We start from the raw sequence: 27,693 nt of genomic DNA on the forward strand, positions 1-27,693 counted from the left end.
TTACAGAATCAGTGCCGTACTTTCGCACAGAATTGGTGATAAAGATGGGCCTATTGCTTTCGCATCAAGAGTGTTGCCCAATGCTCAGTGTAACTATTCCCAAATTGAGAAAGAGGCTTTGGCCATTGTGCATGGTGTCACTCAATTCCACCATTATTTGTATGGCAGAAAATTCTACTTAGTAATGGTTCACAAGCCTTTGCAGTCCTTGTTTCATCTGACGAAACTGGTTCCTGTACGAACTGCCCAAGAATTGCAAATATGGGCTTCGCTGTTATCTCAATACCAGTTACGAGATTGTGTATTGTCTGATGGCTCAACCTGGTAACCCAGGCGGACTTTCACATCTTCTGATTGGCCCTGACACAGACATTAATGTTTCTGCTGCCCTCGTTGTCATATCGATGCTTTGAATTGCTTCAATCATTTCTGCTGAACTATAGGAAAATTGCAAAGGTCACGGAAGCTGATTCAGATTTGAACATTTTGCTAATGTACATTCACACATCTTTGCCTTGTTGCTTGTATAGCATAAAGAGCTCTGTAGTGTGCTGACACTTTGCATATGGGCATAGCCTCTCTGTACAGAAAGGTGCAATTCTTGTTCAAAATGGCAATAGACAGTCATATGTGTTGATCCCTAACGCTTTGCAAAAAGAAATGTTGCAGTCACTTCGCCAAGACCATTGGAGCGTAGTTCATACGAAACAGTTAGTGCATTGAAACTGTACTTGGCAGGGGATGGACGCCCAAATAGAACAGATGACGTCACAGTGTCACCCGTGTGCGGAAAAGCAGTTCACTCTGACACAAAAATTCTCTGCTTGGCCTCAGTCGCAATCGCAATGGCAATGTGTGCACATAGACTTTGCGGCTCCTTTTTGGAACACTTGTCAGTTGATTGTGATTGACTCGTATAGCAAGTTTCCTTTTGCTGTGCCAATGATCTTGACGATGTCACACAGCTATTCGGGTGTTGTCATCGATTTTTTGCCTCGAAGGTTTACCGGAAGTCACAGTGCCAGACAACGAATCTCAGTTCACATGAAATGAATTTGAAACATTCTGTGACCACAATGGCATACAGCATCTAACTAGTGCACCACAGTCAAACAGCAAAGCGGAATGTTTTGTCAGAACCTTCCAGTAACAGAAGCCTAAACTACGCTCCACACACACCAGGAAACAAGCATTGCAACTGTTTCTCGCCTCCTATCGTCTGGAACCACGAGATGGACCATTTGCTGGTGGAATTGCTTCATGGCCGCCGCCTTTGGACACTCCACCACCTTCTCCATCCTCCTAAGCATCCAGCGCCGAAGGAAAGCCACAAATATCGCTTCACACTGCACGATACTTTCTTTTAAAGGGTTTTTAGTCGTAGCAGACGGTGGGTGCGAGGTGAGATGGTCCGTCTCCTTGGTGCATGCATGTATCTTATTCAAAGTCCAGATGGCCTGCAGTGCCGACATAAAAATTCACCTCGCCTCTGTCATGTGATCTTTCAGTGTCCCCTCGCCCAGATTCACGGGTCCAGATGACAGTGCGGCAACAGCAGCCGCTAGAGGGCGACATCACGACACTGCGGGATGACCCCCATGGAGATGGAGCCTCTGCCTCCTCTCGTCATGCCGATGGAACTGGACCCACCCACGCCGCAGCAGTTACTGCCTTCTTCATACGGTTCATGGCAGCAGGAGGTGGACACATACCCTTCAGGTCATTTTCCAGGGGACGTTTCCGCCAAAGTGAAGGCCGGATGGCGAGGTACGATCAGAAGATTGATGTCCCCTGCAACCACAGCTTCTGGTCCAGCGATGCGCCCACACTCCTGCCTCCCCCGATGTTGTCGCATTTCCTATAAAACGATGGTCCGTCACTTTGGGGGAGAGGAATGTTCCGATGTAATGGCAAGTGCTGGCATGAAGATCAAGAACGTAACCGCAGAGAAGGCTGTGAGATGATGTCAGCCAATAGTACGCTGACGAGGACTGCACCACGACAGGAGCTGCCTCAACCCAAAGAGAATAGAAGGGCCGCTCCTGTCTGCTTTGACTGGACAGTAGAAGAAGGGACACTGGTAGACCTGGACTAGAAGAGAGCACTTAAAGATCCGTGACTTATGATCCATATGAATTTGTGTGGACATCGTATATAGCAAAGGACACTGATTATTTGAATGTTGCCGACTGCTTGTGACACACATTGTAAATACGAAGTTAAGCATTGTCAATTCAATTAATGTAATAAACAGCATTAATATGATTTGCTTGTATGTTGTCTAGCTATTCAAGAAAACAGCTTCCTAGACACCCTAAAAGACACGAGTGGGTAGGACCCCACACTAGTAAAAAAAAAAAAAAAAAAAATTTCAGAAACTGAAGTTGTGACTTAGCTTGACAGCAACAAAAAGTTTACAGTTGACAGTAAAAGAAAATGTGAGGAGGGAAAAGTGGAAAGCAACAGAAGAGAGCACAAAAATGTTCGCAATTCAGATCTCCGAATTAAGGTGGCTCTGCCTCAGTCTTGTAAAGAGAAAAAGGGGTCTTCATGTACACTCACTCTTATTTTACTTTTAATTAAAAAAGTGCTGCTTCTTATAGCTCATACATTTTTCCGAAACACTTCTGTTGCTTTCAGAATCCTTGTACATTCATTAAAGTTTGACAGTTGGCAATTACAGACTTTTCAGAGGTATTATTAATATACCATTATACAGAACTAAGGGAATTGCAGTTTGTACCTCAATACTTGAACAGAATTTTTCAAAGATATGGTAGGTGCAACTTCTTCATTTCTTAAGCCACTCTGCAGCTCCACAGACATTATCCCATCTGAAGCCTGCATGGTGATTGCTGGGCATTCGGGTCGCACACCATGGAAGGAAACAGAGTAATCTATTGGCACCTCTCCTAGGTTGGCCCAGTACTTGGCAACCACCACTTCCAGCACGAGACCTCCCTTGGAAAAAGAAAAAAGTCACTTCAATTAACTCAATACACTTTTACTGTATGCAAAAATATCATTAAGTATGTCATGAAAAGATGTATTGTCCTTTACTATGCTTCAAATCATAGACAACATGTAAGCTGATAAGCAGTATTTTACAGCACTATTACAGCTTTTATTCCTTCTGTAACAAACTATTTGAAGCTGTGTTTCTTTTGAAGCTATGTGTACTATGTCAATAAAACCTGTCACCATAATAAAACAAAATCAAAGTGTTTCTTTTTTATGGAAAGCTTGGCAGGGTCCACAAATATGCTTACTATAAGTGTTTGGGTCCAACCCAGGACATAGTACTATATTTGTTTGGGCTTCACTCAGCACACATTTTTGAAATTTCTTAAATGTATTAACAATTTACTGAAACATTAAACTAATTCTTCAGTTTTACTTTTTACTAGAAATCACTTTTTAGAAACAGTTTGTTTGGTTTAATTGTATCATAAAATTCACAACAAGGAAATCCTGAATTAAAACACATTTAGCAAATGTTTAACGGAAGATAATGAAAGTTTACCACTTCCTGCAGACCAAACATCCCCGGCTATTGTTACTGGCAGTACAGCAAATAAACATTTCTTTCAGTTCATAGTTTTTCACAGACTTCAAAACGCACAGGTTAAAATTTGAGCAGCTTCACCTGACATTTCATGGAAATTTAAAAGTTCAACTTGAGTTTGCTCTTCCAGACAAATATCTTACAACAACAGAAACAAGTTTTACTTAACTTCTGTTTGAGCTATCCATAGTTACTGTTAGATAAAGTTTTGCAAAGAACACAACACATCAAATATAAATGGCTAAATAACATTAACAATAACTGCCTCAGTTTCGGTTCAATACCAAGACATTGATGTCATATGGATATCAAGACAACCTGATATAATCACAAGGCGGCAATCTCACTGAAATAGTCCTATTGTAATAAACAATATAATCAAACTTAGCAGCATCTTGGTCTCATCACAATGCCACAAGAGAATAGCAAGGCAGTTATTTTAAATTGACCACAACTGATTTCCTACCCCATCCAAGTTTGTGTCTAATGATTTCAGTGTCAATAGGGCATTAACCTAACCTGCTCCCTTTCAGAAGTGTCAAAACAAAAAGTTTTTAATCTGACACTCACTATGCTTATACATGAATGGCATGGACCTACACTGGTAGTGAATCAGTCTTCAGACCAAAAAATAACATGAATACATCACATAGCTTTACTAGAAGAGGTACTTTACTAGAAAAGGTGCAATTAGATTAAGGATGAAAAAGACTCACTGTGGCTTAACAAAAAAAATTTGGAAAATGCTGAGGAAACAGATTGTTACACATCTCGTTCAAAAAAGAATGTAAAAATTCTTAGATTCAAAAGTTAGTAGAAATTTATGCATCTATATATTGATCGATGTGCTAGACATACAACAACTTCCATAGTCATATGCCAGTGAAAGACCTTGCTGATAATCCTAGAAAATTCTATTTCTGCATAAAATAAGTACGTGAAGTAAAGCTTCTACTAAGTCATGCATAGCCCATTCGGGTGCAGCAATAGATGAAAGCAAAAGGAAGGCTGAAGTTTCAAATTTCACAGTTAACACTTTGGAGACCAGCAACTAATATCGCAGCTACAAAAGCGTGACATAAATTGAGATTTTGGGTCTGATGGGAGATGTGATAGGGTAGTCTGGGTGGTTGTTGTGAGCTCTGTGTCTGGATGGAGTAGCAAGCAGGAGATCCAGATTTGAATCCTGGTCCAGCACAAATTTTCAACTTGCCCCACTGATATAAATGAATGCCCACTGACAGTTGATGTCTTCAATTCCTTTGTGTCTTGACATATGTAATTGATGTGTCATGAGTAATACAAAATTTTAAAATAATGACAAAGTGTAATTATCCTCCAAAGAAATTGCTTTAAAATTTGCAATCTATCAGAAAACTAAAGTACATATGAAAAATAAATATTGAAGCTTGGTCCTTTTTTTAGCATGCATTACTCTTGAAGATACATCAATTGTGTATGTGCCAGTAACACTATGAAGTGAGTTAACTAGCAATTTCTTTCTCTGGAGCTTCCAAAATTTCTCGCTCGTGCAAAAAATGTGATGTATTTTTATCAGAATTACAGCAAACCGCAAAACCCAACAAGTACATGCACGAAATTACGTCAATGCAATCATATTGACTCAGTCATTAAGTTCACTAATGTTTCTTCCAAAACAATTCTAGAAATTGACAACAGAACAGGTAGTGAAACATTTATATATTGTTCTCGTTCTCATATGAACTGCACCCAGTTTTCGAATGATAGGTGCTGTGAAAACCATGGCCCAAACTATTCTTGGGCTTTGTCATTTTAACACATAAGTTGTGATCCAAGCTATGCTCAGGCTTTGTCCCCAACGTGTTAGAAAATCATTCACACAGGAGGACTGTACAGACATACCATCAGCTTACTGCCACCAAAACTCTCAAACGAAGGACATACACACAGACATCCCTAGTGTTGAAAAGCAGCTGAAAAAGTTGGAAAGAGATCAGTCACCAAGTCCAGAGGGACCCCCAATTTGCTTTTACAGGAAGTACTCGAGCACTAAACTCTTACTCAGTTAGCATTTATCGTGAATCTCGCGCAGAGTGGAAAATCCCAAGTGACTGTAAAAAGTGATGGCGACTCTTGTATACGATATGGATAAAAGAAAAGACCCAGAAAACTATGAACCAATAGCCTTAATGAAGGTTTGCTGCAGAATTCTTAAACATAAATGCTCTAAACCAGTTTTACTTCTGCTGGTGTCCACTTCCTATTCTCCTCTGTCCCTCACCGCATAAACCATTCCTCATACGCAGCCAGTTCTGTTTGCATGCGAAATGTGATTTAACATATCACTTTTGGTAAAGGATGTGTCACCCAATTTCCACCTACCCAGTAAATGATGTTCACCACTATGAAAGTATTTGTTATTAGCTAATTAGTTTAGAATCTTAAAACTGTTTGGAAGTCTGTTATTGTTCGTGCATTTACAATAGCCCAGATGGTCCCTGAGCATCTCCAAGTCAGAACAACAGTGACATTTTGCTATGCATTGTGGTACCCGTTGGCTTGGAAATTATTCTGTACTATGACATCCCGGCTCGGAAAAGCGTGGTGTGCCTTCGAATAAAAAAAAAAAAAAGGGACCTCCTTGACATTGGTACTGATGTTGTGGAGAACATACGAAGAGGGATTAAAGTGGTCTGATTGTATAAAACTCTCATTTGTGAACATCAAACAGTATCAATGTATGCTCATGTATTGTGTATGAAGTGTTACCATACATATGACATTGTAACTGACGATGCAATATAATTATATTGAACAGAAGAGCTGTCTATTATTTATCAGAAAGTGAGAGTTCATTAAAGTTCCAGATTCCAGTACAAGAACAGCTGTGGCAGTGAAGAGGTCCGTCCATATTAAGAACAACTACAAGGTTTGTCCGAGTTAATCTTTCATGAAGCAGCAGTGTAGAATGTGAGAGCAACACATTTGCAATCTGAACGTACACACACTATTTCAGACACAGTGAACACTTCATTTTGGTGACTCAGTGCAGTGCCCAAAATACTTATGTGCTGGAAATTCCTTTAAATTTGAACAAGAATATGTTAAAAGAACATCAGGAGAAGCTGGCACTTTTGAAAGAAAAAGTTATTAATGAATGGTGCTGTTGTTCATAACACTGTGTCAGCAGCCAAAATACAGTGCATCCACAAAGGCTCTCTGCAGCAGTGACCTCTGCATGTCTTGCCTTGCGGGACACACAAGGTTTGCAACATTCATGTCGCTGTATAAGCTAGGGCTGGGATTCACTGCTAGTGGCTGCAGTTATGTCGGGAGACGGGATTCAACATTGTTATGAATAAACAATGAAGGTAATTACAATTAAATTCACTGTATTCATCAATATCACAGAAGATGTTGGAAATGTTTTCCTCTTTCTTGAAGACATAGTTCAACACATTTACACTTATTTGTGCAAACACTTAGCAATGGTTCACATTTAATCGAGATAAGTCAATTATTGCTGTCTTTAATTCATCTATTGCCTTTGGGTTGCTTTGATACGCAAATGTTTTAGCCACGCCCCAAAGTAAATAGTCGGGCGGAGACAGATCCGGTGAATGTGGAGGCCAGACACCTTTCCTAATTACTATGTCTCCAAAGATCTCATCTAAAAGTCGTAGGGACTAGTGTGTAGTATTAGCAATAGTGTTATCTTGTTGAAAAAATCAATGACTGATCTCCTTTTGATTTATCAGAGCAATAAATCGATAAATTATCTAGGAACAATAAACATCTGAAGTGACAGTTCTGTCATAAAAGATCGACCCTTTAATTTGCGCTAGCATTATGGCAACCAACACTCCAATTTTCTCTGCACGCAATGGTGTTTCTCTTTAAGGCAAGCGGATTTTCTGATGGCCAAGTCGTGAATTTTGGGAATTGATGTACACAGATATGTGAATTCAATCTCATGAGTAAAAACGGTTTGATCTGAAACACCAACTCCAACTGGTAAACAAACCACTGAAACTGTTCACAGTACACTATTCATTTCGCATAGTCCATACAACGTAATTATTGCACAGCAGTAATTTTATATTGATACAACCCCAGTTCAACAATGTAGGAATCGGCAGACTGCTTCTTACTGTAAAGAACACATGTCAAGTTGCAGAAAGGCACAATTAAAAGTCACTTAAACTTTTCAGGCAAAGCTTTCATCAGTAAAACTGAGACGCAAGCACAAGCAGGAGCGCACACACACGCGCACACACACGCGCACACACACACACACACACACACACACACACACACACACACACACAACTTCAGCATTTTGGGACAGCCCAGTTCGTTGGTTATTGCTTTATATTCTGTTGTCCAGGGACTGTAGCATCTTGCAATAACCTCCTCATTGATTTTTTTTTTTTTTTTTTTTTTTGGGGGGGGGGGGAGCGTTCTGCAACACTATGTTCAAAATTTCATCTAGCTTCTGTTCTGTTACAATTGTGCACCCACCAGTTCGTGGTGCATCGTGAACTGAACCTGTTGTCTGGAATTTGAGAATTAAATCATGTACAGTGTCATGTGGTGGACACCTTGAAGTAGAAAACACAATCTAAATTGCCACCTCACATGCTCCGTAAAGTTTTCTCCTACACGTAAAACCTCTTCCACTAAAAATGCTCTCTTTGCAGTAGTAAATATTCTCACCCCACTAACCTTCTACAAGAACTAGACAATAACACAACTACCAGCTACAATGCACTTGCCCACCACTTCAAGTCTGTAGAACACATTCTACTGTTTTACAAATTCAAGCAGAAAAGTAAAGGATGTTTTATACACATGTGACTTACACTAAAGTGTTAAAGACAACAATAATGTCCTAAAATTCAAAATATATCCAATAATGCCATAAGGGTTTACACGATTTAACACATAAATATCTTCAAACCTTTCCCAAATGGGAGAGTTGGAGTAACATACATCTTTGTAACAACTGAATACTGGTCGAAGTATGTCAAATTATACCCTATTAAAAATAGCAAATACAACCACACCAATTAAATGTTTACAAGAGTATTTCCTAGATGTGGGAGAACCAAGATGGATACTGACAGATAATGGTACACAATTTATAAGTAATAGTTTTGAAGAGTTTGTGGAATAGGAAAGAGTATGGCATATTACCACTTCAAAGTTCCATCTCAGTCGTCCATTGCAAAGGATGATTAAAGGATTAGGTAGATTTTGCCTATCATATTGTTTAAATAGATGTACTACCTGAAGTTATTCTAAATGAGTTACCTTATTTGTCTACTGGTCTTTCACCAGTAGAGGTATTAAATAGAAAATTTATATGGGAACAGTTTTTTTAATTACTTGAACTGCCAGAAGATTCAATTGAAAATAAAGAGACACAAGACTGTGAGGAAAATGAATTAAAGAGACTTCCTCAAGTTAGAGTAAAGGAACACAACAGTAACACTATCACACCAAATTTTGAGATAAATGACATGGTACTGATAAAAGTTTATCATCCGAGTTCTAATATAAAGGATGCTGGCAAGTTTTTCACAGATATGAAGGTCCACATACACTGAGGTGAGAAAAGTCATGGGATACCTCCTAATATCGTGTCAGAGCTGCTTTTTCCTGGTGCAGTGCAACAACTCAGCATGGCATGGACTCTAAGTCACTGGAAGTCTGCTGCAGAAATATTGAGCCATGCTGTCCCTTATAGCTTTCCATAAATGGAAAAGTATTGCTGACACTGGATTTTGTGCATGACTGACCCCTCGACTCTGTCCCATGCGTTTGATGGGATTCATGTCGGGTAATCTGGGCAGCCAAATTGTTAATGCAAATGTTCTTCAAATAAATTGTAAACAATTGTGGCCCAGTAAAATGGCGCATCGTCATCCATAAAAATGAAATCCACGAATGGCTGTAAATGGTCTCCAAGTCACTGAACATGACCATTTCCAGTCAATGGCTGGTTGAGTTGGTGCAGAGGACCCAGTCCATTCCATGTAAACAAAACCCACATCATTATGGAGCCACCAACAGCTTGCACAGTGCCTTACTCACAACTTGGGTCCATGTCTTCGTGGCATCAGCTCTTACACACTGAAATTGGGGCTCATCTGGTTTTCCAGTCATCTAATGTACAACCGATATAGTCACAAGCCCAGGAGAGACATTGCAAGGTATGTCAGACTGTTAACAAAGGTACTCGCATTAGTCGTCTTTTGCTATAGCCCATTAATGTCAAATTTTGCTGCACTGTCCAAACAGATACATTTGTAGTATGTCCCACATTAATTTCTTCCGTTATTTTATGCAGAGCTGTTTGTCTGTTAGCACTGACAACTCTTGGCAAACGCTGCTGTTCTCAGGCATTAAATGGGGCTCATCTGCCACTGTTGTCCGTGGTGAGAGGTGACGCCTGAAATCTGGTATTCTTGACCCTGTGAATCTCGGAATATTAAATTTCTGTGACTTCCACAGTGGAATGTTCCATGCATCTAGTTCCAACAGCTATTCCACAATCAAAGTCTGTTAATTCCTGTCTAGTTGCCATATCACATCAAAAACCCTTTCACATTTATCACTTGGATACAAAAGACAGCTCTGTCAACGCACTGCCCTTTCATACCTCGTGAAAGCGATACTACCACCATATGTATATGCTCATATCACTATCTCATGAGTTTTGTCACCTCTGTGTAAGGTGGTTAGTGGTGGTGGTGGTTAGTGTTTAACGTCCCGTCGACAACGAGGTCATTCGAGACGGAGCGCAAGCTCGGGTTAGGGAAGGATTGGGAAGGAAATCGGCCGCGCCCTTTCAAAGGAACCATCCCGGCATTTGCCTGAAACGATTTAGGGAAATCACGGAAAACCTAAATCAGGATGGCCGGAGACGGGATTGAACCGTCGTCCTCCCGAATGCGAGTCCAGTGTGCTAACCACTGCGCCAAGGTGGTTAGTATTCCTCGTCTTATGGTAGGGTTTCTTATAGATCTTTTAAATGGCAGGGAAAAAGAACAACATAACATCTATACGACAAAAATGATTGGAACTTAAAAGAACTTATCTCAGGAGAGTTCATGAACTGCATTAACTACATGGGGACACATCTGCAATGCCCCACTTGTCTATTACAGTTCTTCCTATTTATATTTCCATGTAATGGTTCTTCCCTTTTTACTATATTATCTTTTTTAAGTTACATTTCTTTCACAATCCTATTGGTAGTAGATAGATAACAAGATGCTAACTACTGTTTTAGCAACAGCACAGCTATTATGCATAATCTCGCAGGTATTTTCTACATCAGCATATACAAATAAGATAAAACAGACAGCAATGATGGCATGGCCAGGTTTATCATGAGTAGAACTAGACCGGAACTGAATTCAGTATAACAGATACCATAAGGTCACAAATTTTGATTTGCAGCAAACAAATTGCTCTAGGCAAAACTCCTCAAATATTCTACTAAATAAAGTTAATATTTGTAAGGTATTTGCTTGCCATATTAAAGTAACTGTACATCCTATAATATGAAGATGTGTTCTGGCACTATATCCACAAATGTAATGTTGATACGAGCATATCTGAACATAAGCAGATGTTACTTGACCAAGCCATTGAAGTCCATCTTGCAGATACTATGTATAGGCCACATCAACAATACATAATGATGAGATATGGAAATTGATGCATGTTCTGGAACAAAAGTAATATGCTATTATCTGGAGTTAATGACAAATCAGAATGAAATGGAAGGTTTATCTGGACATCTAACAGATATACAAACATCACGATAAATGTAGACACCTTTCTAGTGGACACTTCCTGCAAACCATACATACAAATAGAATATAGTGGGTAGATTCTCTCAGTCAAGACATCACAACCAGTGACAGGGCACATCCTTGGTGGTTGTGTTTATGGACTTTAGGAAGCATGCAGGAGGTAGGAGTGCGAAGAGTCATAGACATGATGAGAGAACGAGGCTCAGGGGAGAGGTTCTGGGATGAGCTAAGACTGGTTACTTTGCCTTCATTGAGAGAATCTCTGCTCTCATTGATGAACACCTTCAGCCTATTATCTATAACCTACACTGCTGTATAAAACACAACAACTGTTTCCTCCACTGATTCCCCACAGTGCCTGTTCCTTCACCATGCTTCGCCCCGCTTGCCACTACTGAGGCCCATGGTCTTGCTGGTATTGAACACTACCTTTTCCAACAATCCACCTACTCCAAAACCTACAATCACATTCCTGGTTAACATTATCAACTGTACCCTCATCCCCAATTACTTCTCCTTTGTTTGCATCAACTATGCACAAATCCTTGTTACAGCAATGGGCACCCACAAGGCACCATCCTATTTATGGATCATCTGGAGGGCACCTTCCTAACCACCCAGAATCCCAAACCCCTCACCTGGTTCAAATTCATTAATGACATCTTCGTGATATGGATCGAAGGTGAGGGCACTCTATACACATTCTTCCAGAACCTCAACAACTTCTATCCCATTCAATTCACCTGGTCCTCCTCAACTCAAAAAGCCACCTCCCTCAATGTTGACCTCCACCTCAATGATGGCTACATTAATCTCTTTGTCCATATAAAACCTATTAAACAACAGCAATATCTCCACTTTGACAGCTAACACACATTTCATACTGAGAAATCCCTTCCACACAGCCTAGCCAACTGTGGCTCTCATCTGTAGGAACAAGCACTCCCTCTCCAAATACACCAAGGGTCTCACTGGGGCCTTTTTAGATCAAAATTACCCTCCTAAACTTGTACAGAAACAGATCTCCTATGGCTTGTCTCTACAGTTGCCTACCACCTCCCACATAACCACCGTCTGGCCACAAGGGAGCAACTCTTTTGCGACCCAGTACCACCCAGTACTGGAGCAACAGAATCGCATTCTCCGACCGGGTCTCGACTACCTCTCATTGTCCCCTGAAATCAGGAATATTCTACTGCTATCTTTCCCACTCCTTCCACAGTGGTATCCCACCACACATCAAACCTACGCAATATCCTTGTCCACCCCTGCTCCCAACCCCTTGTCTCATGGCTCACATCTCTGCAATAGACCTAGATGCAAGATCTGTCCCATACACCCTCCTGCCACCATATACTCAAGACCAGTCAGTGGTATCTCCTATCTCATCAAAGGCAGGTCTACCTGTGAAAGCAGTCACGTGGCCTACAAGCTAAGCTGCAACCACTATGGTACTTCCTATGTGAGCATTACAACAAACAAGCTGTCTGAACACATGAATGATCACCACCAAACTGTGGCCATGAGATAGTTGGACCAGCCAAGCCAGTTGCTGCCCAACACAATGTGGTTCACTTCAATGACTGCTTCACAGCCTGTGCCATCTGGATCCTTCCTACCAACGCCAGTCCTTCTGAAGGGTGTAGGTGAGAACCCTCCCTACAATATATCCTATGTTCCAATGAACCCCTTGGTCTCAATCTTTTCTAGTCCCTGTCCTTCACCTTTATGTCCACTTCCCTGCTCCCACTCCAGAACTACATAGCCTTCTATTCCACCAATGCACCCACTGGGCACCAGCTGCTGTCCACCGGTGAAGTATGTGCGTAAACACCCACTTCTTTAACGATATGACTTACTTGAGATTGTCAGCCGACTTTCCCTGCTGGTTAGCTTGCAGCTGCAGCCTCCTTTTCTCTTCTTCTTCTTCTTCTTCTTCTTCTTCTTCGACGTATATTTGCTAGGAATAGGAATTTCTCAAGGCTCTTTCTACTTATAAAATTAAGCAGATGTACGCAGTTTCTTTTGTTTCACGTCACGATGTGCATCAAACTTTTACAAATATCATTCTTCACATAAACACTATCCAGTAAGTCTCTTCATGTGTCCAAAGGTAAGAAACAGAGTTCGTTTACACATAAGAAAAGGTTGGCTTAAAACCCAAGTCCATTCCCATTCTGAATCTGAACACACATCTTATCCTCTCCAAGTTCAAAGTGAACAATAATTAACAATACTTCAACTGTCCTTTTTTTCCCCACTACAATAGTCAAAGTTATAAAACATCACGGGATACACAACTACTCCTCCTCCTTTCACTACGGCTTCCATGGTGTGACCGGCAAACACTTGTCGATGCCGTTCGACCGCCACGTCTACGGTCTTCTTATTACACACTTTGGACCTGCACACAGAGACAGGCGACTCGCAGTAGATAGGCTCTCTCACACTTGTATTTAAAATATCATGTGTTCGAGACAGTAGAAGGCCGAGTGATTCTAGAATTTAAGCGGAAATTCTCAAAGCACTACAAGCTATACACTGTCTGGCCTCAGGGACCAGAGATAGAGTTGCTCACGTGCATGTGTGTATTCTGCTTTAGAAGGCCTTTTGGCTGAAAGCTCAAACGTACAGCAATTATTATGTTGTGTGTGTCTGCAACTCAATGTGTTTCCTGTACTGTGGATAGCAATCTATCCTTTTCATAATATTGTCATTAATATTTTTGATATGAGAAGCACCACTGTAATTTCACCAGATTTATTTCATGTCTCCCTAGTCCAAGGTTTACTAACATTGTCTTGTAAAGTTTTAATGTTTGAGCTAATAAATGTTTGAATTACTATATCTGTTTATTTTGCTGTAGCTTAATGTGGCTAAAATTTCACTATGTGATATTTATGGATGATAATTTTCTGGACAATAACCCAGAATATTGTAGGTGTTAAGATTACTATGCAGTCACAGAGGAGACACATTACCTGAATAAGAATGTTTCTATGAGTTTAACTGGAGAGGTGCAGGATGTCAGCATCATCAAGTTGGCAAAGAGGAGAGTAGGAAGAGGAAAGATCATTTGTGAAGATTTCAGTGTAGGTTTCTTAAAAAATACAGACAGGAAAAATGAACTTGAATCATTATTTGGATGTTTCAATCTAATTTCAATAGTCAATTTTCCAACTCATGTACAAAAAGATAGCCAGGCATTGACAAAAATTTTATAGACAATGCTCAAACTGAAGCAAATAATGTGTGTCCAGTTGTTGACGGGCTATCTGATCATGACGCACAATTAATGTCAAACTCAATTTATTCAATGTTTATTTGTGTAAATATTTGAAAGTTGCTTTCCTACACCATTATCCAGAAAATTCATTAGCAGAACAAGTAAGCCATTGATAACTAAGGGAATCAAAGTTTCATGTAAGAGGAAGGGGGAAATTTATATAAAGGCAAGATCCAACATTACTTTCCCAAACTCCAAAAGATACTGTAACATTTTAAGGTATGTCATTAAAATGTCAAGAAATATGTATGTCCTGACAGAAATTAATAATGTGGATAGTAAGATTAAAGCAATATGGGATTTTATCAAACAGGAACATGACAGCCAGTCATGTGTACAATCTACAGTAACAATTAAACTAAATGACAATGTTGTGACTGATTACTCACAAGTTGTGAGTACATTTAACAATCACTTTCTAAATTTAGCAGCAACAAAACAGGATTAAAGGATTCAGAAAAACTGGATTAAATGATTAATTGAAGAAGCTAGAGAATATACTAATAGTGTCATTCCAGAAAACTTGAAACAATAAGGATGGCACAAACATCCTTCAATGAAACTAGTAAAATTATAAAAACTCTGAAAAACAAAACCTTCTGTGGTGTTGATGGAACTTCAAACACAATCCTGAAAAGTTGTCCCAAATTAATAAGTCATGTCCTTTGTGATATACAGTACATAATGCACCACTGGCATAGGGAATTTTTCCACACAGGTTAAAACAGGTAACTGTTGAACCTCTTCACAGGAGAAATGACAAGAATGACAATAAGTTTTAGCCCAGTTTCTTTACTGACATCTTTGTCCCTAATTCTAAAAATTGTGATGTACTCAAGGGCAGTCTAAACTTAAGCAACAGTCTGGATTCCAGAAGGATTGCTCGACTGGAAATGATATTTACATATTCACTCATCAAACAGTACAAGCCTTAAGTATAAAAATATCGTCGGCTGGTATTTTTTGTGATCTTTCCATGGCATTTTATTGTGGAGTCATATTACTCTCTTAGAAAAACTCAAGTTTTTTGGAACTTCTGACTTTCCACACAGCTCTTTGAATCACTCTTAACAAACAGAATGCACAAAGTTGTGTTGGACAATTCAAATAGTGCTGGAAGGGTAGAAAATATTAGTGACTGGGGTGAAATTACGAAGGAAGTCCCACAAGGCTCAGTTCTGGGTGCACTCTTACTCTTTATGTATGTGAGTGACCTTCCACTTGACATTCAACAAGCAGAATTGGTACTTTTTGCAGACAAAAATAGCATTAAAATAAATCCCATTAGAGAAAAAGCAACACAGGAAGATGTTAATACTTTTCCAAAGAATTATTAAGTAGTTCTCTGAATATGGGCTCTTCCTAATTCAATTCTGTAAAATAGAGTCATACCAACAACTGAAGCAGCACATGAACAGGAGTTAATACAGGGTAGAGTGTTCCAAACTTTTTGGTGTACATAGTGATGAAAACTTGAGCTGAAAGAACGATGTTACTGAGCTTCTCAAACAATTAAGTTCAGCCACTTTTGCTCTTCATACAATTGCTAGTCTTGGGAACACATGAATTAACCTCCTGACATATTTGCATATTTCCACTCTGTAATGCCTCTAAACCGTCGCCAAAAGGGATTTTCTGCGGCTTGTCCAGAGCATCTGCTTGTGTGAAACATGACATGATGTGACAGAAATTACAATTCTGTGGTATAAATGGAACAGCATATGAGTGGTTCAAGTCATATATATAGAACAGGAAGCAAAAAGTTACTTTATATGGATTAAGTGATTTAAGGAGGTTTCCCACTTCATCGAACTGGGGTGAAATTACATTTCGTGTTCCACAGGGTTCGAGCATTCTTGATACATGTGAATGCCCTCTTCTTATCTGAAACAAGAAGCTAAAGTGGTACTGTTTGCTGTTGAAACAAGCATCATTGTTAATCCAATAGAAAATGGTACAAATAATGTCTTTTGAAAGGTTATTGACTGGTTTTCTGCGAATGGGCTTGCTCTGAACTTTGAAAAAACACAGTACACCCAATTTTCTACTGCAAGTTCCTTCAATAAATATAACACACCAACAAAAGTCAGTAGCCAGGATAGAGCACATCACGTTTTTGGGTGTACATATAGATGAGAATCATAATTGGAAAATTCATATTTTGGATCTTCTAAAGTGACTAGGTTCAGCAACTTTTGCAATCAGAATAACTGCTAATTTTGAGGATACAGAAATTAGCAAGCAAACATACTTTGCATACTTTCACTCTCTGACGTCATACGGAATAATATTTTGGGGTAACTCAACACTTAGGCAAAAAGTGCTCACTGCTCAAAAGAAAATGGTTAGAAAAATGCGCTGGGCTCAAAGTCGCACATCTTGTACTGTGAGGCTGCTGTAAGAATTCCTAACCATTTAAACAGATGCCTACATTTCCTCAGTAATGCAATTTGTTCTCTTCAACATGGACCAGTTTAGGAACAACAGGGACATTCATGATTATAATACCAGAATAACCTATTGTTGGCACAGAAAGGGGTAAAATATGCAGCTGTAAAACTTTTCGATAAATTACCAGATTAAATAAAATGTCTGACAGAAAGCAGTAATAGTTTCAAATAAAACTGAAATCATATCTGCTTGACAACGCCTCCTATACCATAGATGAATTCTTGAATAGGGATAAATTAACCCACAGGTAATAAAAATTTTAAGCTTAAAAAACCCTTGATTCATGTGTCCATTTCTTATGCACTTGACCACATTCCACATTATAAGTTACCATGAGATTGATCAATGGAACATGTAACTAACTGGCTCATTCCACATCATTTCAATAAGAGAATCATTAAAATGATCTATTGAATATATTATCAACCAACCAACCTCATCTAAACCTATCAGCCAGAACATTATGAGCACCAACCTACTATCAAAATAAACCTGTCCACGTGACAGCAGCATCACCTGGCGAGGAATGACTTAGTCAAGACACATGGGCGTTGCATGTAGTATCAGTGAGCGTGCTGTCCATGTGTAGAATTGGGAAGGCACGTGATCTATCTGAGTTTGACCGAGAGCACATTATGATGGCCTGGGAGACTTGACATGAGCATTTCAGAAACTGAACAACTTGTCAGGTATTTGAGGAATGCTGTGGTGAATGTCTTCAACATATGGCGAAACCAAAATACACCACATCCAGACGTCAAGGGGTTTGGCTGTCACCCCTCATTACAGATGTCTAATGTCGTAGGCTGGTCACACTAGTAAAACAGGACAGGTGGCAAACTGTGGTGTATCTAACAACAGACTTTAATGTTGGGCAGAACACAACTGTGTCTGAACACACAGTGCACCAAAAACTCCTAATGATGGGTGTCTGCAGCCGACGACCCTTACATGTGCTAATGTTAACATCACATCAGCAACTATGACTGAAATGAACAAGTGACCATCAGCACAGGACATTGGCAGAGTGGCAGAGCACTGCATAGTCTAACGAATCCAGATACCTTTTTCATCATGCTGATAGGAGTGCGCACACCCACCATCTTTTTCAGGGGAATAGTTCCTAGACACCAGTAACATGGGTCGGAGACAAGCTGGTGGCACCTAAATTATGCTCTGGGGAACATTCACATGGGCATCCATGGGTCCAGTAAGGGCCCATGCAAGGCACCATGACAGCCAATGATTATCATACACTGGTTGCAGATTATGTACACCGTTCTTGACAATCATGTTTCCTGATGGCAGAGGCTTTTTTCAAAAGCATAATGCGCCATCACACAATGTCAGGAGTGCAGTTATGTGGTTCAAGGAACACAGTGGCAAGTTCCAACTGATGTGCTGGGCCCCCAATTCACCAGATCTGAACCTGATTGAATACATCTGGAATGCGACTGAACGTGAAGTCAGCCCCCCTCCCTGGAGAGGGTGGGGGGTGGGGGTGGGGGGGGGGGGGGTGGGGTGGGGGGGCAAGTGCACACATGGTTCTAACTCTTTCCAGTGACCACCAAGGCCTCACTGCTTCCATACCAAGATGTGGCGCCACTGTTATCTGTGTTTAAAGTAGACATACCAGCCATTAGGTAGGTGGTCATAATGTTCTGGCTGATCAGTGTAGCAGAGCAATGACAAGTTAATATCCTGATGAGTTCTACATGGGGACATTCAGAGCCACAGCTGCGTAATAAGTTCACAATAAAAAGTAAATAAATTAATAAAAAAATTAAAAAACAAGATTTGGCCATGAGTAGAACACAAAGGAGCACACTTAAGAGAGAGCTTTTGAGGAAGCTCGGAAATTGGGTAAGGATTATAGACAAGGTACCAGCACGTTACCCCAAAATATAGGAGAAAAGAGGAGAGAAGAAGGTATAATAGTAAGCTGGATACTGTACTCATATATATAAATTGTGTAAGGAATAGGTTAGGTGTACCAAAGAAATGAGGACCTACAATCAAATGAAAGAGAAGGGAGATGTACATAGGGACACTATTGGCGTGAAAATCTGATAGAGTTTAGGAAATGGCCTTCTGAGGAAGCAGGTGTCATTGAGAGTTTCTATAGAAACAGAATACTGCTGGTTTTGATGCTTACTCCAAAGTTGCAAAATTGAGGGCTCTACCTTACTTTTAGTCATCTAATTTATATGCTGGTTTAATAAATGAATAATAGGGATGTAAGTGTGAGCTTTATGTGCTGTTCATAATGTTAATGCTGAGGAGTAAAGAAGTATATGAGGTAAAAGAAGGTGGTTGGGTGTTTCAGAATTGTAACTCCTCTTATTTGGTCACAGTGAAACAAAGAATGCAGTTATTATAAACTGAAGAGCCAAAGTAACTGGTACATCTGCCTAACATAGTGTAGGGCCCCCACGAGCACTCAGAAGTGCCGCAGTGCGACATGGCGTGGACTTGACTAATGTCTGAAGTACTGTTGGAGGGAATTGCCATGAAGCCTGCTGGGCTGTCCATAAATCCATAAGAGTACAAGAGAACGGAGATTCCCTCTGAACAGCATATTGCAAGGCATGCACACATATTAGTGTGTGTTTCCTTTGTAAAAATCATCCTCTTATCTGGGCAGTGTTACAAAAGTAAAGAGAAATGATACTTACTCAGTGTCCAATTAGCACAGTTAAGCAATGAGTTTTTATCCCAGTGCAACTAAAGTGCTGGAGTAGAATCTGGAGGTGCAACTGGTTTACCAAGGCTCTTAATGGTTACTCCCCAAGTACAAACAAATGGAAACAACATACAAGTACTTTACCATCAAAGCATCATCAAGTACTTTATTGTCATACTGCAAGAAAATAATATTTTAATTGTATGAGCTGGCAGTTAGTAAAAAAAAAAAAAAAAAAAACTATGCATTAATTGCTTCCTTCATGTTGACTGCATTACAATTTTAAAATGCTAAGAAGTGTTCATCACTACAATTATTCTTTCGTTACTTATTTAACAGCAATGACATCATTCATCGAAGAGTGGGAATTTGTGATGTAACATTTTACTTTTGGCAAAGTGTGATTTTTTACCCAACGTCTACTTAGGTGATGAATGGTTATTGTCACAGTGAAAGTATTTATCATCAGTTAATTTGTTTACAATCATAATCTGTTTCAAAGTTTGTTACTGTCTGTGCATATACACTGGCATAGATGGGAAATGTACATCTCCAAGGCATGGCAAAAACATTTTGACTGAATTAGGTTTATAGAAAAGGGCTAAAAACACATGAAAATAAAAATCACTTAAAACTCCCAAAATAAAAATTGAACAAAATGTAGTTATTTACGAGGTCTGTTCAAAAAATTTCAGAACTTTGTTGACAAAACTTTCCTGCACTTAGCTTTTACTTATTGCACATGGTGTCCTTCAAAATACTCTCCTCCACAATCGATACACTGCTCCTAATGCCATTTCCATATCAGGAAATGGTCTTAGTACGCTTGTTGCAGGATCACGCGAAGCCACGTCTGCAAGTTTTCTTTTGTGTCATCTATCGTTGCAAATCTTTGTCCTTCAATGGCGTTTTCAACTTTGGAAATAAAAAGAAGTACACACAGGCAACGTCTGGAGAGTACAGAGGATGTGACAGCACAATGATTTTTTTTTTTTTTTTTTTTTTTTTGCAATAGCCTTGCACCAACAGGGATGAATGTGCAGGTGCGTTATCAAGATGCAAGAGCCATGAATTGTCTCACCACATTTCAGGCCATTTCCATCTCAGATTTTCTTATAGGCATTGCAACACGTTCCCATAGTACCACTGATTAACAGTTTGTCGCTGAGGCATGAACTCATTATTAACTAATCCTTCAGAGTCAAAGAAAACTATCAGCATGGCTTTGATATTTGACCTGATCTGATGAGCAATTTTTTTCCCCCAACCCATTGTGAAGAAGGGGCCTTGGTCCCAACATCATAATCTTAGACCCATGTCTCAGGACAAGTTATGATTCTCTTAAGATACATCATGTTCTCTTTTGCGCAATACAAAAGCTCTTCACAGACTGCGAGGCAAAAATCTTTCTGATCATGACTAATGAGCCATGGGATGAACTTTGTGGCAACACGATGCATTCCAAGATGCTGTGTCAGGATTTCATGACATAACAAAACTGAAATGTTACATTATTCTGCCATGTCTGACACAGTCAAGTCTTCAATTAGCATGTACAATTTCATTGATGTTCCTGACATGAGCATCATAGGTACACATCGAAGGGTGTCATGAATGAGGGTCCTCTTTAACTTCTGTCCAACCGTTTCTGAACTGTCTGAACCACTCAACACCGAGTATGGCTTAATCGCTCATCACCATAGGATTTGTGTATCATTTGGTCTCTCTCTCTCTCTCTCTCTCTCTCTCTCTCTCTCTCTCTCTCTCTCTCTGTGTGTGTGTTTTCTCAAGTTTCACAAAAAATTTAATTCAGATGAGTTGCTTCTCTAACTCTGTGCCATCTCTAAATTTGCAAACTGTGCGACAGAACATTCTACTCAATACAGCACCGAACAATTACTAACAGACATACAATGATGAAACTTCTGGCAGTTACACATGAAACACACTTCTGCAGCGATGCCAACCGTATTTCACTCCAACACACCACTGGCGCAAAATTACAAATGGTCTGTAACTTTTTGAACAGTTTTCGTCAAGTCAAATAATTATGAACACATTTTTACAGACAGTTTAATGAATTAATTAATACTAATCAGATCACTGTATTTTCTGAATGAACAAATAGTTTCCAGCTATTTAATATTGTAGCCTAAAATATCATGTTACAGCAGAACCAGCTTTTAGTATGCGAAAATTTAGGTCCTGATGACCAATGAGCTCTTTGCCTTATGCAACCTATCTGATGTACATCGAGTGCTTTAAGCCAATCTAAAACTGATAAAAAGAGCTTAGAATTCAACAGAATTATATAACAATGCAAGAGATTCTTTGCAAACAAAAAGCTCAGAAGCCTTGGAAAAAGCTGAAAAATTACAGGACAGTCCAAAATAACAGAGATGCTGAGTAACAGACAGGCATAGCAAAAAGACTGTCACAAATAAAGTTTTTGGCCATTAAGGCTTTCATCAACAATAGATGACGCATGTGCCCATGCGCGCGCCCACACACACACACACACACACACACACACACACACACACACACTCTAAACAAGCTCACGCAAATGCAGCTCTCACACATGGCACACGCACGCGCATGTATTGTCGAAGTGCTTAATGGCCGAAAGTTTTATTTGTGACAGTCTTTTTGCTGTGCCTATCTGCGACTCAGGATCTCCACTATATGGCGAGTGGCAACTTTCCTTTTCGTAATATTGTTTTATGGTGTTAAATTATTAATAATAAAAGTAACAAATAAAAAATTAAATGGCAAAATACAAAAGAATGAGTGCTCACAGTAATATCTATCCTTCCAAATGGAATACATTTTACTTTACAAAAGCATGTACTGCATGCAGTATTTTCCTTCATGTCATACCCTTGAAACTAAATAGTATTTTACAAGAACTGCTTACCCGAACAGGAAAGCCTTGGACAACCTCGCTCTGTGCAGTCACATTTACTACTTTATGGCACTCTAGTGTTTTGCACACCAGTTTTGGCCGCAATTGCAGGCAGTGTATTACAAACCTGCCCGATTTATCTTTATCTACTGACTGCAGACGTATAACTAGAAAACAATCATTTAGTTAAAACATTGCAAATTGTTTAAATGTAACTTAAAATTTAAAGGTTAAGATAAAGAAATTAATACATTTTGAGTGGATTCTTCCTTGATCAATCTCAATTTTCTTCTTTTTCTCCCATACATTTTCAGAGAAGTTTCATAACCACAAACACAAAAACATGCACAGGTGGGGGGGGGGGGGGGGGGTGGAAGACAATTTTATTTCATCAAGGCATAATCCTTTCAAAAAAATATTTATTTATTGAGGAAAACACAGACACAAAAAATGGGCTTCAATTTAAAGATGAACACAATAAAGACGGACTACCTGGTTGACAGTAGCACTTCGAAGTAACTGTAAGTGCTATTTTACCTGCTCTTCTCAATGTAAAATATATCACAAGGAGCATATTTATAATACTGACAGGAACACACATGCTCAACTTCAACAACTGCAGCAAGCATGCAGCTCCCATAGTACCTCAGGTCTGTCATGTGGGGGGTTAGAAGGCGTGCTAAAACTGTACCACCGATTCTTTATTTAAAAGAACCTAAAAGGAAAATGGTGTTCAAAGTTTTTGCTGGAATTGGATCTTGACATTTGTTGATCAACTATATATTATCTGACTATGCAATTTCTTTCCCTCCTGCATTCTGTCATTTATTAAATGTACCAGGTGGTTACAATGAAAGGAAACATGTACTGAAATTGGTCAACTTTAGGAATACTGGTTACAAAGAAAGACAAGGACAAAAGTGTTACACAATAAAAAGGTATATGCTTTCATGCAGTTCTTGACTGGAACCACCATCACTATACGATATTTTAAAAACTATGATATCAATTCATTATAATAACGGAAACTACAGTAAGAAAGCAACAATCACTAATAAGGAAAGGAAACCACAAGTGGCAATTTCAGATAAGAGTTAGATAGAGAGGGGGAGGGGGGGGGGGGGGGGGGAGAGAGAGAGAGAGAGAGAGAGAGAGAGAGAGAGAGAGAGAGAGAGAGAGAGAGAGAGAGCTGTAACCAGAAACATGCACCATTTTCAAAATTATTGCCCACCAATTGTTGAGATATTTGTCCCTCTGTGTCATAAGACAGTGAATTATCATCTCTTAAAATTCCTGGGGCTATGTTGTGAACCAGTTCCGAACGTATTGCTTGATGTCCTTGTTTCTCCAAAATTTGTGTAATTGCAGGGAAACAGATTTGTACTGTATAGTGGGTGACTGAAAACTTTCCATCTAAATGTCTGCAAGAACTACTTGACGGCATTTGGTGTACGATGCCTCATGTTGTTGTGGAGCAGAATGGCCTCACATACGAGTTGACCAGATCATTTCAATTTGTTTGCTTTGCAAAGGGTGGTCAAGGTTTATGAATATCGCTGTGCATTCACTATTATCCCATGCTGCAGAAAGTCAACTTCTTGTCAAAGGAGGATGTTAGCATAGCCTTTCCCATACTTATGTGAACAGCCCTGGATTTTTTTGGTGGCAGTGACCCAGCATGCTTGTACTGAAAACTTAAATTATTTTGACTCTGTGTAGAAGTGATGACACTATGTTTCATCTCTAGCAACCACTTGTGACAGGAAGTCATTCCTCTCCCTGATATAGCACTGCAGATGTTCAATAGAGTATCATTCAACACACTTCCTGTGCTGGTTGAAGACTGTGAGGCACCCACTGGGTGCACACCTTGTCAAATTCCAATCTGCAGTTAACAGTAGCATGAACACTTCCAATGCTCAATCCTGGAAATGTCTGCTACCATAACTAGCTGGCCTTGAATAGTCAGGTCATCCACGTACTGGACAATGGTACTGGTAATGCAGTATGGAGTTCCACACTGAACATCAACGGCCAATGACATCCATCCATCCATCCATCCATCCTTGAATTGCTTGTGCCATGTCTAGCCCTTGCTTCGGACATACAGTGCACTCTGCAGCCCTCTACTATTCTTTGATGAATTACTAACCCCCTCATTCCTACAAGTGTCTGGCACTACACCCCTTTGCTCTTCTTTGAAGCAGACACTTCACTGTTTCCAGTACAGCCTGAGTGCATTGGTAGGCGAATGTGTGCTCACCCAGGCATCACATGGGTGCTTACCTACGTCCCTCTAGCGGTGAGTTTGGAACACATCCGTGCTCTTATGGGGACCACACTTTTTCCACTGATAATGACATTATGACCCTCCCAATGGTTTTCATTTTACAGCATGCAGGTACTTTCTTTTTGAGTGCATCTTATATGCATGAGTGATTGGCAGCATATAGCCATTTTTTAAAATAGAATATCCTCTCTTTCTCTCTCCCCCCTAAGGAAGAAATAATGAGATGGATAGGATAGATGGCTGCTCACCACACAAAGGTGTTGAGTCACAAACAGGCAAAATGAAAAAAATGCACTGGGACAATGTTCTTCCTCAGAAACAGAAAAAGCACACACACACACACACACACACACACACACACACACACATACATACACAGCCTCCAGGTGCAAAGGTCTAACTGCAACTGCATCTGATGTGGGCAGCAATCTAGCTGGGATGCATAGTGGTGGTAGGGAAGAGGTGTGGGGCAGGGAAAGGGAGGGACAGCAGGGTATGGCTGGGGGACACACAGGGATGTAATAAGGCGGGAGAGGGAGAGGAAAGATCTATGTAGGTGCATGGGTGGGATAGGAGTGTAGCACTGGAGTGGGAGCAGAGAGGGGGATAAGCAGGTGGAAGACAGAGACCAGTGAAAGTTGAGGCCAAGGGGGATATGGGAATCAGGGGATGTATTGTAGGAAGAACTTCCACCTGACCAATTCAGGAAACTGGTGTTAGTGGGAAGAATCCAGACAGTTTTTTTTTGAGTGCAAAAACAACTAAGCTCATAAGGGAGAAACATCAAAATATGCTGCAGAGACAGTGGAGGCCCTGAACCAAAGATTAAATGCCCTTCGCTGTATTGCTGCAATGGATAAGAAATAAAACACAGTTGACAGCCCACGTGTCATTTGCTAAAACACCCAATAACCCAAGGCATCAAACATAAATTAGAATGTAAGTAGTTAAAAAAAGGGCATTAGGTCAGGAAATGGCGAACCATCACAGAGTGACAGCAAATGAGCACAAAGTGGAGGGGGATCACCAATTTAGCAAATAGCAATAGCAAAATCGACAATACCCAATACACAACCTAACTACAATGATGATCTAATGGCGCAAGAGCGAGATGAGGTCAGCCAAGTGGCTGTGAGAGGAGAAGTTTATTTCCCTGGAGCTTGTTCCCAGGAAGAGAAGACCAGTGGTGATGCCAAAGTGACACCATAGGAGGATTACAGCTTTGACAGTAACCTCATTTTCTGTCACACCAATCTGATGAGGAACCCACATGAACATCACAGTGGCTCACTCAACAGCGAGAAAGTGGCAGCTTCTTAGATCTGTTGCACTAAGGGATGCAATGTGTACAGCACTCAGAGGCTCTGAAGTGCACAGTGTGTGACACAATTAACACTCTGCCGTCCGCACGTCTCATACAAATTCATTCGTCTGGCACTGGCAGTGCTAATTATAATTACTTGGCTTGTCGCCGGCCATTCTTGACATTACCGGGAGTATATAAATTGTTAAGTTTTACTAATCTTATCGTTAGTTCTCTTAACTTCTCAACCCTGTTCCCCAACTTCCATGAAATTTCGAAGATATACTTACATAAATAAATACAAAATTTGTTTATTTGCATTGTCTTTGGTACTTAGTATTTCTCTTTCATATGATATGCAGCAAAATAGTCTCCAAGATGTAACTTAACTCCACAAGACTTGCACATTAAGTTGTTGGTCATTCTTTTTGGTTTTTGGAGCATACATGGCAGTTTCTTCAGTTTTGTTTTTTCATTTCAGAAATAAGTATTAGTTGTTGCTGTTTTATGTGACTGGATCATGATGAGACATACACAATGTAGTGGCAACCTCCAAGTTTTGCTCAGAAGCAGGTACATGGTCTTTTATCCGCAAATCAGACACTTTCAATAAAAAATCGTGAAATCAGAGACTTTTCTGTATTGACATATTGACATGTATGGAATGCATTAAATAATGCACAATTAAAAAGGTACATGCAAACATTTTTTGACCATTTTATAGTTTTTCTGTATATAAGGTAATAACTCTAATATTGGCATGCCCGATCCACTCCTGTCATGTATTTCTTGTAGTGTAATACACTTTCAGGTTTGTTTATTGTGTAATTGGTTTTTCTACATTTTCTTTGAGTGTCAGTGAAAGTGGCATGTGTGTTGTAGAGATCATTCGTATCGTTTTAGTTTTCGAAGCTCTCCATACCTGTGCAAATACTTCACTTTTCCTTTGATGACAAGCTGCAATCACATTGACTTTTGCATGCTTTAATTTTTACAAAAATCCTTTATTTTGCCGTATCATTCAACAAACTCTAATTTTCTTTTCAAGTAACTTCTCTGCAAGTTCTACACTGTTATAATAATAATCCATGTAGAAGTAATGCCACTTTACATAAGAAGGTGTCAATGGTTCTATCACTGTTTTTGCTAAAGTCTGTCCAGTGATAGAATATATCTTGAATGAGGAAATGTATCCTGTACTCTAATCACACACCATCCGAATGAGTATGCAGTATTTCATCATTTTCGATGGATTGTAAACTTTAAATTTTAATCGTCCACGCCATGGTATCACTCCTTCATCAATTGAGATGTTTTGACTTAGATTAAAATTTTCTTTAAGCATTTTTGGAAAAATAATCAGTTACGAATTGCCCTTTAAATCCAGTCAGCATTATCTGGT

At 39.7% G+C, this 27,693-nt stretch overlaps 1 protein-coding gene across 1 annotated transcript in view; it reads right to left on the minus strand.

The window, feature by feature from the left end:
- Positions 1-27,693, minus strand: part of LOC124607517 (tripeptidyl-peptidase 2) — a 283,824-nt gene that overhangs the window by 68,511 nt on the left and 187,620 nt on the right. Inside the window, exons 14-15 of the mRNA XM_047139911.1 lie at positions 22,711-22,865; positions 2,744-2,961 (exon numbers count right to left, since the gene is read on the minus strand). Coding sequence (XP_046995867.1) covers positions 2,744-2,961; positions 22,711-22,865 — 373 coding nt within the window. The remainder of the gene's footprint in view (positions 1-2,743; positions 2,962-22,710; positions 22,866-27,693) is intronic.

The sequence above is a fragment of the Schistocerca americana genome, chromosome 3 (assembly GCF_021461395.2).
Source record: "Schistocerca americana isolate TAMUIC-IGC-003095 chromosome 3, iqSchAmer2.1, whole genome shotgun sequence".
NCBI classification, from domain to species: Eukaryota; Metazoa; Arthropoda; class Insecta; order Orthoptera; family Acrididae; genus Schistocerca; species Schistocerca americana.